This window comes from Saccostrea cucullata, unplaced genomic scaffold (assembly GCF_032062105.1).
Source record: "Saccostrea cucullata isolate Sc308-1 unplaced genomic scaffold, CSIRO_AGI_Scuc_v1 ctg39, whole genome shotgun sequence".
Lineage (NCBI taxonomy): Eukaryota > Metazoa > Mollusca > Bivalvia > Ostreida > Ostreidae > Saccostrea > Saccostrea cuccullata.
In genome coordinates, this window is record NW_026937104.1 from 218,379 (window position 1) to 229,561 (window position 11,183).

Below are 11,183 nucleotides of genomic sequence, written 5' to 3' on the forward strand. Positions count from 1 at the left end.
CATAAGTAAGGGAAGTTGACGATGGAAAAGTTTAAGTCATCACGTTTATCATATAGTTTGGTTGTAAGATTACCATTAACATCTTTTTCAAGTAAAATATCCAAGTACACAAATGATGTGTCAGATTCTGTGGTATCTTTTATCTCAAGTTCTCCAGGATATATCGTATCGACACAGAAATGGAAATTACCATCGTTAATTGACAATACGTCGTCGATATATCTAAATGTCGAGTTGAAGGCTTCAGCAAGTGGTTTCTTTTTTCACGCATAAGATTTTGCACAAATTCTGCTTCATATGAATACAAAGATAGGTCTGCTGATAAGGGGGCTCAATTGGTACCTATGGGAATTCCAATAGATTGCAAATTAATGATCTTTTATGTAGTCTATACATGTAAATGTTTCACAAAAATCATGGGGCACACTGATGTACTACTTTCAGGTGCTACAATGCTCAAAATGTCTAAGATTTTACGCAATTACTAGCACAAAACAAAGAAATGCTGATATAGTTTTTTCCATGAATTGAAAAATGCTGACATTTTTAAAAAATATTTATTAATCATTATGATGAACAGAAGCAGAATTTTCTGAGTTTGTGGACATCGATGCAGGCAGATTGCTTGCCATAAGCATTAATTCTACTAATATCACTAATCATTTTATAGGAATGATCAACTTCATCAAACTGCATAGTGGCTTCAAATAATGCATCCCCAGGAACAGTGCTGAATGTCAACTGATAATTCACTTGAGCTTTAGATCGGTCTCCATATTTCACAAACCTATTGATGACGTCATTTTTACTCTCCTGAAACCTTAACACTTTTTCGGACGGAAGTAATTTAACTGCAGTTTTGATTTTTCCCAATTTAAGAAATGCACATTTATTAGACACTTCCACAAGTTGACTGTTTATGTTCTTTATCATATAACTTGCAATCTTTTGTACAATTTCATTGGTCGGAGATAATGTTTGAAATTCTGCGCATGTGCACCAATGAGGAAGTATTCCTGCATCCTCACATCCTCTGTCTTCCGGTATTTCCTTAAATAAACTTATTCCTCTATTTTTAAACCCCTTTCTTAACGAAATAGATTCATTAAAATAGAGAATATCAGACAGAGTCTCGTAAATGTCGAATGGCGTCGTCAACCTGTGGGTATTTGTCCTTAGATTTTCTGCATACGCAGGATATTTTGCCAGAAACCATTGTGGAAAAACAAAGAAGAGGAAAGGCAATCGTTCCTCCATTTTTCCGATGTACGACTCACGAAGTTTGCCAAATCGCATTCCATGATCACTGAATAAAATTAATACTGTGTTGTTCAGCTGTTCGTTTTCTCGTAGTTTCTTCAGAAAATTTAAATACGGAATGTCTGCATATCCAGCACTTTGGAGGAAGTCGTGAGTTAAACCAGTGATAAACGAAAATGCAAAATGTGGTTCGTATTTGTATTTATCCATAAAGTTATAGATGTAGCTGAGGATAATATCCGTTTCTAGCCGGTCTGTGACACAGTTATGGCTGTCATACCACACACTTTTATCTGTTGTCATGGCCAATGAGAAGTGTCGGTTGAAGTAATCCGCTGGCGACCGATGAAAACCAGATTTAAGATAATCAAAGATGGCGATCTCAGGTGCATCCTCTGCATAGAGAGTCCTGTATCCTTTCGAAGCGAATTTTTTCCAAATAAAATCGTATTTGTCAAATGGAATTTTACTCATACTTTCGTTCCATGGTACCTCTTCTAAGAATTTTCCCATCGTCATTGGAACAATATTTACAAACGTATTGTCCGCTACCTTATTATAACCTGTCATTTCAAAAGCACTGAGTTCCTCTATTAAAAATGTGCGCATGCGTTTTAGATATCTTTGTGAGTTAAGCTTTGAGATCGAATCCACACCAATCATTACAACATTAAACGTCTCCTTCACGTACGGACTGTTCTTATGTTTAACAAACGCAAGTGAGCACCTTTCTTCTACGTCCGGTTTCGGTAAAATGAATTGATGAAAATTTGTATAAATTTTTCCGTGATTGCGGTTGTAGCACATGACTCTGATAAATTCATGTTTCATGTCAACTGTACCATTGATTTCGTCACTGATTTCCAGATATGTCAAATAATTGTTGTCATGGTTATCTGGAGGTCTATAAATAGGCTGATATCTACAGTACCCAAATTCTTCACCCCATCTTGAATGGCTGACTGCTGTCCAATTGATTTGAAGTTTGGTTCCATTTTCAAATGTTAGGGATGGCCTCTTGTTACATAAAATCGGATTTTGTTGAGGCTTGATAAATTGCGCTACTGAAGGGTCAAATGGGTCAAGGTTAGGAATTTTACAAGCCGGGGTGTCCACGAGGTAAGGCGTCCTGGCGTGCCACGACCTTGGCATTTCAGAGCTAATGGAGCGTCGGTGGAAGGTTGTGTTGATGAACTCGATGGTGGACAAGACAGCAATGGTGGAGAGAACGGTGACTGCCACCTTAAGGTACAAAACAAAGGAACAACGGGAAAGCATCCTGTAACGAAAGTATTGTCAGAACTTCTTAGCCAGGAATCAATTGAATAAATGTCCAAATTATGGTAATTCAAGGAATGTGCTCGTACTACATTATAAGTATTTCTTTTTATAGGTCGAGTATAGTATAAAATTAGGGGCCTATATGCAGTTTGTAAAAATGGGATGAAAATGTTGCATATACATAAATAAATGTTCAGTCTGTTATACATTAAGAGTTCGGTAGCCTACAAAATGTAATGAAATTTGGATTATTTTTATGAATTATTTATCAATATAGCCTTACCCTCAACTAATTTCAAGATCAAGCTTGCATATTTTATCCATGTCTAACACTGAAAAATAGGGATACGTCTCTGTAAAAAACTTAACTCATGGATATATTATAAAAGGTAAATAAAAACCATCATGAAGGTACAGGGGTATTTAAATTCATGTCCATCATTTTGCAAAGCATTTAATCTACAAAAGAAAAAAGTGAAGCAAGTAATGGATAGATGGGTATTTCATTTAATGCAAGGAACACTATTTTTAATGAAGAGTACTATACATGTATATTTTAAAATCACCTTTGGGGTGTACTTTTTGGAAGCATTTCATGTTTGAAATATATGTTGAGAGAGATAGAGGGGGGGGGGGTAGTAGTAGTAGTTTTTCAAGTGTGATGGGCCTCCCATTTTTTTTTTTTTTTTTTTTGTATCTCGGTATAGTTTTCTTAGTTTTGATTCTTTTCATACGTTCAATGAAGTAATTTAGTAACTTTAATGGCATTGCAAACTTTATTGGAAGAAAAATTAGTAACCTGGGGAAATTCCAGGCACGTAGCATCGTTTTTGAAAGTTGGGGGCAAGCCATAGAATTTTTTTTTACTTTCCTGTAAAAGTTGACAAGCAGAAAAAAAAGAAAAGGAAATTGCCAAAACTCGAAAATCCTATTTGGTGGTGGGGGTGGGGGTAGTGGCCAACTTTTTTTCAAGGCCAACTTCCTTTCATTTCCATTTTTGCATACAATACTGCATTTCATTGATAGCCCTCTACCGTGGTTAGAAGTGGGGGAGGGGGGGGCAACCAACCTTTCAATGGACATTTTCAATAGTAAAGGTATTGTTGGGAAAAAAAGTGGGGGGGGGGGTGCCCCCCCCCCCCCCCCTTTGCTACGTACCTGAATTCATCAGAATTCAAGCAGTTTTTTTAAATTTAATTCTTTAAAAACCCGTAGTGTTACATTTGCAAATGTTGACCAATGACTTACATGTAGAAAGTTGTAAAAAAAAAAAATGGAAGCTTTACCGGTAAAAGTGAGAAGAAAACTAAACTAAATCATTTAATGTACAAAGGAAAGAAGACGGAGGAATTGATGGAGTATTTAAGCTGTGACTCCACCAATATGTCAAACGCCAACATGGTTTTACAGTCGACATTTTTTGTCAATATATAAAGTGAATCTATTTAAAAATATATATTTAGCTGTTTTTGAATTACTGGTTGACCAAAATATTATGTTGTAAATTTTGAATTTACTGGGGGGGATACAAATTTTATACTTGATAATTAAGGGGGCCGACTATAGTTTTATTGAGTAAAAACTACAATAGGGAAACTCATCATTTTAATACCATATATAACTTACATTAACTTCAGAGTACATGCAAAGTTTGGGGGAAATCTACCGTGAAGGTATTTTTGAGGGACCGTCTCAAAATATAGGTATATTTACAATAGGATTATATAGGAAAATGCCAATTTTTAGCACTTTACAGCAAATTATACAAATACTACAATAGACATTTTGTTCAAACTGTAATATTTGATGAGTAATACTATATTATACAATTTATGTAAACATAAAATTCTACCGTCTTGTTACCAGAGGGGGCATCTCAAAATGCAAAAAAATAGCAAAATTTACTAGTTTTATCGAGTATTACAAAATATGACGCACACAATGGATTCACATGAAAACATAATAAAAATATTGGAGATATTCTCACATTTTTATGTTTAAAATTTCAAGAGCGTATGTTATTACTTTTTCTATAATAATATTTTTATTACCCCTTTCTTTAAGAGCTACAGATTATCATAACGTCAAAAACACACTGCAACGACGTCAACCTATACCTATCAATTGAAAATAAGTTAAAAAATCAGTTATATCACATTGTAATTAGATTTTTATACCTTTGTTTTCTTAATTTTGTTTAATTTTAATAATTAAGCGAAAAAAAGTTGCAAGAAAACCGTAAATACGCTTCATTTTACTATGATGCGCGAAATATTGCGCAATGGAAAGTATAGTCGCCCCCCTTAAATGTACATCTGACAAAGATTATTTTGCTTTTTTTTATCTCCACATATCATCTGTTTTGTGAATAAATACTCCATTGTAGACTGCCCCCTGTCCAGATGCGAGTACTAGTATCTAATGTCTCAGAATTCATTCGGAATATCCTGTGTACAGTGGATTAAACTACAGGGGGGCCAATTTATCAGCTTCCTCATGCAGCCAAAGTTATCTTGACATATGTGTGTCCACTATGCACAACAAAAAATCAAAAAAGTCCTCCAAGGACTATTTATAAATAATTGATATATATTGGTTGATATCGGAATAAAATTTGCAAATTTGGTTTAAATTCTAAGATTTTTGTCATGTACCATGCTTACCCTTTTATAGTATTCATTTATTAAATGTGTTGTTCCCATCTTCTCAAGTCATGCAATTTTTGACATCGCAATTGATAATTTTAAAGTTCATAGATGTTTCGCAAGAAAACTATTCAGTGGTACATACCTTTGTCAACTCAAAAACTTGCAAACAAGATCAACATTTTCTTTTGTTTACATGTCAGAAGTTAGCATCATCGATGAAATGGTACCCCAGACTGTTCACGTGTTCATCAACGGATATATGGTCGATATACAAAGGATGGTAAATGTTAAGAACTTAAAAAAGAACACAATAAAACTTACCTTCTAGACGACATTAACTGATTCTGTACTGTAACTTTGAACGTGTGTAACGTTTTGGAAACTGATGATGATATCGAGATCTTGCACTCTCTTGACTGCTTTATCTACCGAGTGTGTTTTCTGTGCTGCGTCTGGCTGACTCAGCGGGGAGCGGATCTCGGATTTTATCTTGTGTGAATATGCTAATGTAACATTGGGTACTTTATAAAAATAGTGTACACACTTTCAAGGATAAACAACTTTTATCTTGGACATTTTTAATCAATACGCATCCTTTATATTACCGTGCGTCGTCGAAAGCTTAGGATTTTCGCTCAAAGAAATGGGGGATTAAAATCTTTTGACGATATAAAAGTGCAACGTGTGCATGTTAATTTCGTTAATAAACATGATAAATTCGGCCTCATATAGATGATATTTTTTCAAGCAAGAGCATGTTTAAATTTCGAGGAAGAAAACTTCTCTTAAGTCCTGTCTCTTATTGAAATTCATTAAATAAGAATTAAACACACATGCATTATTTCTGAAATTTTTATCAAAATGTTTTGTTTTGTGTGGATTAATTGAAATATATTGACAAATTGATTCTACAATTTAGTATATAATTAAAGAATTAAACTCAGGCATGTAGTACAAGTATCAGGATGCCAGGGTCCCTTTCTTTTATGGACATAATTTTTTTCATAGAAAATTTCATTGAAATTCTACCCCCCATTGTTTCAGTACAGTCAAACAAGTGTCCTCTACAAAAATTTGAATTTTTCAATTAAAATTTGTATATGACAATTTAATTGAAAAATTCAAATTTTTGTAGAGGACACAAGGGTAATGTAGTGTTTGATTAAAAAACTGAAATGGAAAAAGAACTGCGAACGATATAGTTCGTTTTCAATGGAAAGTATTGTCTACCCCCTTTTTTCAAGAGCTGGAATTATGGATAATTTACTCTTTACTATTTAGCGTTGGTATTAATTTATATAATGAATCAAATGTTTACAAAATGTAGGCGGGAATCGAGAGTTAGCGTGCGGATTTCTTTGGTAGTGAAAGATGGTATTAACCCCCCCCCCCCTCCCTCAGGAAATGGAATTTTCGAGTTTGGACAACTTTTCTTTTTTCAGTAACTTGAATTGTTTTACCCAAACAATTTTTCCATTTTTATACCTTAAAAAAAAAATCAAATAGTAACAACCCATTGGCAAATTGAAAGCGGAGGGGGGTGCTAAACCAACAACCCCCCCCCCCAATTTCCATTGCCTATAGCAGATCTATCTTTGGAAAAAAAGTGGGGGGCTAAGTCCCCCTAGCCCCCCCCCCCCCTCCCCCATTTCGGCGTCTATGCAACCTTTGTAATCCCTGAGCTCACACTCCTAGATCCGCCTCTGTCACCATTTTCAATCACGAGGAGTTCCGAAGGTTAGTAGTTTACAAGGATAGCCTGGTACCATTTACAAGGATTACGCACGAGGATGACGGATGTAAATATTTACACACACTGCAAAACACGTGTTTGAAGTCACCGGAAGAATCGTTTCATAAGATCGAATTTGGGACATAGATATTTGAATGCATCAATCTGCTTTCATTATATTTGCTTTAATTTTTTTTGTTGTGTAACGGCAATATGTATAAATACTGAAAGTTAAAGCCGAGAGTCAGAGACCATTCAAAAGTTCGTAAGTATGATTTCGTTACAATATTTTAAGATAATCTAACAAATTGAGACTTAAAATAATTCTGTTTAATATATGCAGTGTGCATATCAAATTGATTTGAACAAACTTTCTTTACTCTCACTACACGTTCATCGAAAAAATATAATTTTCTCAAAAAATTGTCATTGAATTACATGTTGAACTGTTCAACAACAAACAGCTTTTAATTAAGATTTCTAACCAAAAATGAAGTACACCTTTGTTACTAGTACTGTATTTGGCATTTTGGCAAGACACCAGAGTGTTTCTTATATAATCCTTATGGTTAATCTTTTGAGTTGCCATTATCACAAGTTGGTGCACATGACATGTTTAAAATTTATTTTTTAAAACATTGATAATGAAAACAATTTAGAATTCTATCTGATCATGCTGATAATACCATTACCAATATAAGTGTAACCGTATGCATGACAAACAAAACACACATTTGACATGTTTGTCGCGGAGGAACATATGTCATCATAATACCTTATAATTACCTACATGTAACTTGTAGCATTAAACCTAGCTGTATCTATTTATATTCAGCAGGTTATTACATCGTGGACCATTTGAAGATCTTGTTAATTTATCTACCTTGCCCTCACTATAAAGATGACCAGCGTTCTGAAAGCCATTGGCTCTGTTGTGACGTCTAAAGGTCTGGACAAACCTGTGTATGAAACCCTCAGCTCAGATAAGGTAATGTGTAAGCTGAGATTCCATGTCAAGTTCATATCTTCACCATGTCAAGGTTTTATGATTTCATTTGTGTAGAGGGACAATAGCTCAACTAATCCGAGATTCATCTGACTCTAACCCCAACTTGTGTAGGGGTAAGAGTCTTACGAATCTCGGATTTAAAAGCATATTTGTATATTTGTGAGCTAAAATTGTATATGTTATATACTTTTGAGCTAATTATAATATAATGAGCTCACTCACAGGACCTCAAACTGAACGAAAATGTTATTTTAAGGTATATGTATTTTTTGTAATTATTAATCTCACTTGATTCACGATTTGGTGTGGGAGCTAGGCTATGAGAATTAAGAAACTGTTCTGTTCTGTTCTGCAACTGTTCTGTTCTTGAAAAGAATAGATAATCATAAATGGTGATCATGATAACCATTAATTGTACTGAAAATGATATAGTACAAGCTTGATAGTCATTACATGTTTCAGAATTTCAGGACTTTTAACCTTTGAAGTTTTAGGGTACAAACTATATGTGTACTGTCATTTCTAGTGTCTTGAGAAGCGTAAATATCGAGCAGCTAAGTGGGTCAGCACCACGGTACAGGGTATGAATCATGAGGAAGCCAGAAGTGTCGGCTTCCAGAGGTTGTTCCAATACATCACAGGAAACAACAAATCAGGTATCAGACGTTTATTGTATGTTATTGTTACTTTAGGGGTATGAATTGAGGCGATACAGTCCGGCAAAGTGGGTCAGTTACACAACAAAACATATGAAGCAGGAGAAAGCGAGAACAGAGGGGTTCTGGAAATTGTTTAATTACATTCAGGGAGAGAACGAGAAAGGTGACATATACACCTGTTGTCTTATTGCTTCTGGAAATGGGGTTATATCTCTGCATGTTTTTTCTTTAAGGCTTAACACACAGATTATAACTTGTATGTTACTAACATTTTGTCCTCTCCAAATATATTTTTAAAATTGATAAGACCCTGGTGAGGTGTATGGGTGTATAAGACTCAGTACAGGCACGTAGCATCGTTTTTGAAAGTGGGGGGCCAACCAGAGAAAATTTTTTTTTACTTACCTGAAAAAGTTGACAAGCAAAAAAAAAAAAAAAAAAAAAAGCAACAGTTTATTGTCACCCGAAGTTGAAAATCCTATTTTGTGTGTGTGTGTGTGTGTGTGGGGGGGGGGGGGGGGTGTTAGTGGCCAACTTTTTCAAAGCCAAATTACTTTCACTTTCAATTTTTTTCTTACAATTCCTTGATAACACTATACTGTGATAAAAAGTGGGGGGCCAACCTTCCTTTCAGAGGACATTTCCTATAGTAAAGGTAATGTTGGCCAAAAAAGTGGTGGGGGGGGGCAGGCCCCCCCGGTTGCTACGTCCCTGCAGTAGTGGGAGGTTCTAAAAAATTGATAAATAGATCTATTCATAAAACTGACATGTCATATTAATTAACATCTTATAATATACAATCATGTTGTTATAATTAACTGAGCACAAAGTAAGAAAATGGGTCTTTTTAAAACATGAATTGTTATTAGTTTTAGACATTTTTACGCTTATCAAAACAGAATGCATGAAACTAACATTTATTGTATGATTATAACATGACTTTATTATAATACTGTATATTAAAAATACTTTTGAATTTTTCAAAAACAATGCTACTTTGCAATTCTAAATTTTTGCTTATTGGGAGGAGGGTTAAAATTTAATAATAAATTGACAATGTATCCCTAAAACGTTGACAATAAAAGAAAATGAAAAAAAGAAATAAAGTTACTATTTCCAAATGTATTAAGATATATATATAAAAAAAAAAAATACTGTAAAATTATATATTTTCGTGGGGTCAAAATTTCGAGGCTTGAGGAAAAATATTGTTTTGTGGGGATTTGATTTCGTGGTTGGATAATGTTTAGTAAGTAATGCATATGAAATTTTACATTTGAATTTTCGTGGTGGTCATCAATTTGTGGATCTCTTAATAACCTCAAAAACAAAGAAAATTAAACCCCAGGAAAATTAGTGATTTCATAGTAATTGAGTGTGAAGATGTAAGGTAGATTTAAATAAAATGTAGAGCTGCTTTCTTTTGTTTTCATTAAATGTTTTAATTTTTACCTTATATTTATCTAATCAATTGAACAATGTATTCAACAGAAATGAAGATTGATATGACAGCACCAGTTTCAACCAAAGTAGAACCAGGCGCCGGTCCCAACTGTGAGAGCACTTTTACTGTGTCTTTTTTCATCCCACCCGAGCACCAAGAAAACCCCCCTCAGCCAAAAAACCCAAATGTATTCATTGAGGAGAGACCTGAATTTGAAGCCTACGTAAAAACGTTTGGAGGATTTGCTAAGGAGGATTCATGGATAAACGAAGCTCAGAAATTGTCAGAAGACTTGAAAGAGAAAACGAACGAGGTTCGTCAGGATTATTGGTTCACGGCTGGTTATAATAGCCCATTTCAACTGTTTGGTAGAACCAATGAAATCTGGTTTGTTAAAAAGTGATTTCGTGACAAAGTGTGAAAATTAGAATAAATGACTTGTGAAGCACAAGTGTATCAGGGTTTAATAATTACCGAAGAATGAGAACAACGAGGAATTTAATGAAATTAGGTAGCATCCAGTTTCATGATTAGATTTGAAATGTGCATTGGAGTAGCATTCCATATACAATGTAGCAGTGCTAAGCACATGTTTGTTTTCCTATTAACAGTGCTTTTGATTGAAATCTCTGTATTTCATGCAACTTTTAAAGTTTTCTTTTTAGAAGAATTCATCTTTTTGATATGTATAAGTACTTATATTCTGTGGAAGGTTGTTATCTGTGATAAATCTTATGTCCATTCTGTAAAAAAATTTTTAAAAATATTGTTTTTTATTTTGCAAAATTTGCAAGAATGTCTGCTTGCGAAAATTTCATTATACACAAAGTCTTTATGCATTGTATTTACAGCAATTATAGCCATGATTCTTATTCATCTTGTGTATGAAGATCCAAAAATTATCAGCAAAAATGTCACTTCATTAAATATCTACAGTATTCATTAGATACAGCTGTTGAATTCTATAATTTCTGTACATTTATATGTAATGCATTGATCAACCCAGCATTAAATATAATTTAAGGAAAAAACAAGTGCCATGATTCATAATTTATTTTTGTAAAATATTATAATATTAAAGAATTCGTAAAACAAGCATTACAATTATCTTGCTATCATATACATAGTCAAATACAGGAACATGCTTCTA

At 34.0% G+C, this 11,183-nt stretch overlaps 3 protein-coding genes across 5 annotated transcripts in view; 1 reads left to right on the forward strand and 2 right to left on the reverse strand.

Moving 5' to 3' along the window:
- Nucleotides 1-567: 567 nt before the first annotated feature.
- Nucleotides 568-5,707, reverse strand: LOC134247363 (uncharacterized). The gene is made up of 2 exons (XM_062729737.1): nucleotides 5,511-5,707; nucleotides 568-2,539 (listed from the first exon to the last, which is right to left on the reverse strand). Exons 1-2 carry the CDS (start codon nucleotides 5,522-5,524, stop codon nucleotides 568-570), a joined length of 1,986 nt encoding a protein of 661 aa, XP_062585721.1. The 5' UTR covers nucleotides 5,525-5,707.
- Nucleotides 5,708-5,712: 5 nt separating this feature from the next.
- The window catches only part of LOC134247344 (uncharacterized), a 95,477-nt gene continuing 90,006 nt past the window's right edge, over nucleotides 5,713-11,183 (reverse strand). The window contains exon 4 of the mRNA XM_062729719.1: nucleotides 5,713-5,786. Coding sequence (XP_062585703.1) covers nucleotides 5,713-5,786 — 74 coding nt within the window. The remainder of the gene's footprint in view (nucleotides 5,787-11,183) is intronic.
- On the forward strand, nucleotides 7,038-11,067 carry LOC134247324 (heme-binding protein 2-like). 3 transcript variants are annotated; one of them, XM_062729694.1, is made up of 4 exons: nucleotides 7,038-7,186; nucleotides 7,757-7,909; nucleotides 8,623-8,752; nucleotides 10,081-11,067. In XM_062729694.1, exons 2-4 carry the CDS (start codon nucleotides 7,823-7,825, stop codon nucleotides 10,434-10,436), a joined length of 573 nt encoding a protein of 190 aa, XP_062585678.1. In that variant the 5' UTR covers nucleotides 7,038-7,186; nucleotides 7,757-7,822; the 3' UTR covers nucleotides 10,437-11,067. The 3 variants fall into 3 exon arrangements, with proteins under 3 accessions (XP_062585678.1, XP_062585677.1, XP_062585676.1); XM_062729693.1 differs by lacking the exon at nucleotides 8,623-8,752 and adding an exon at nucleotides 8,457-8,586 and having other exon boundaries at nucleotides 7,050-7,186; nucleotides 7,760-7,909; XM_062729692.1 differs by lacking the exon at nucleotides 8,623-8,752 and adding an exon at nucleotides 8,457-8,586 and having other exon boundaries at nucleotides 7,051-7,186.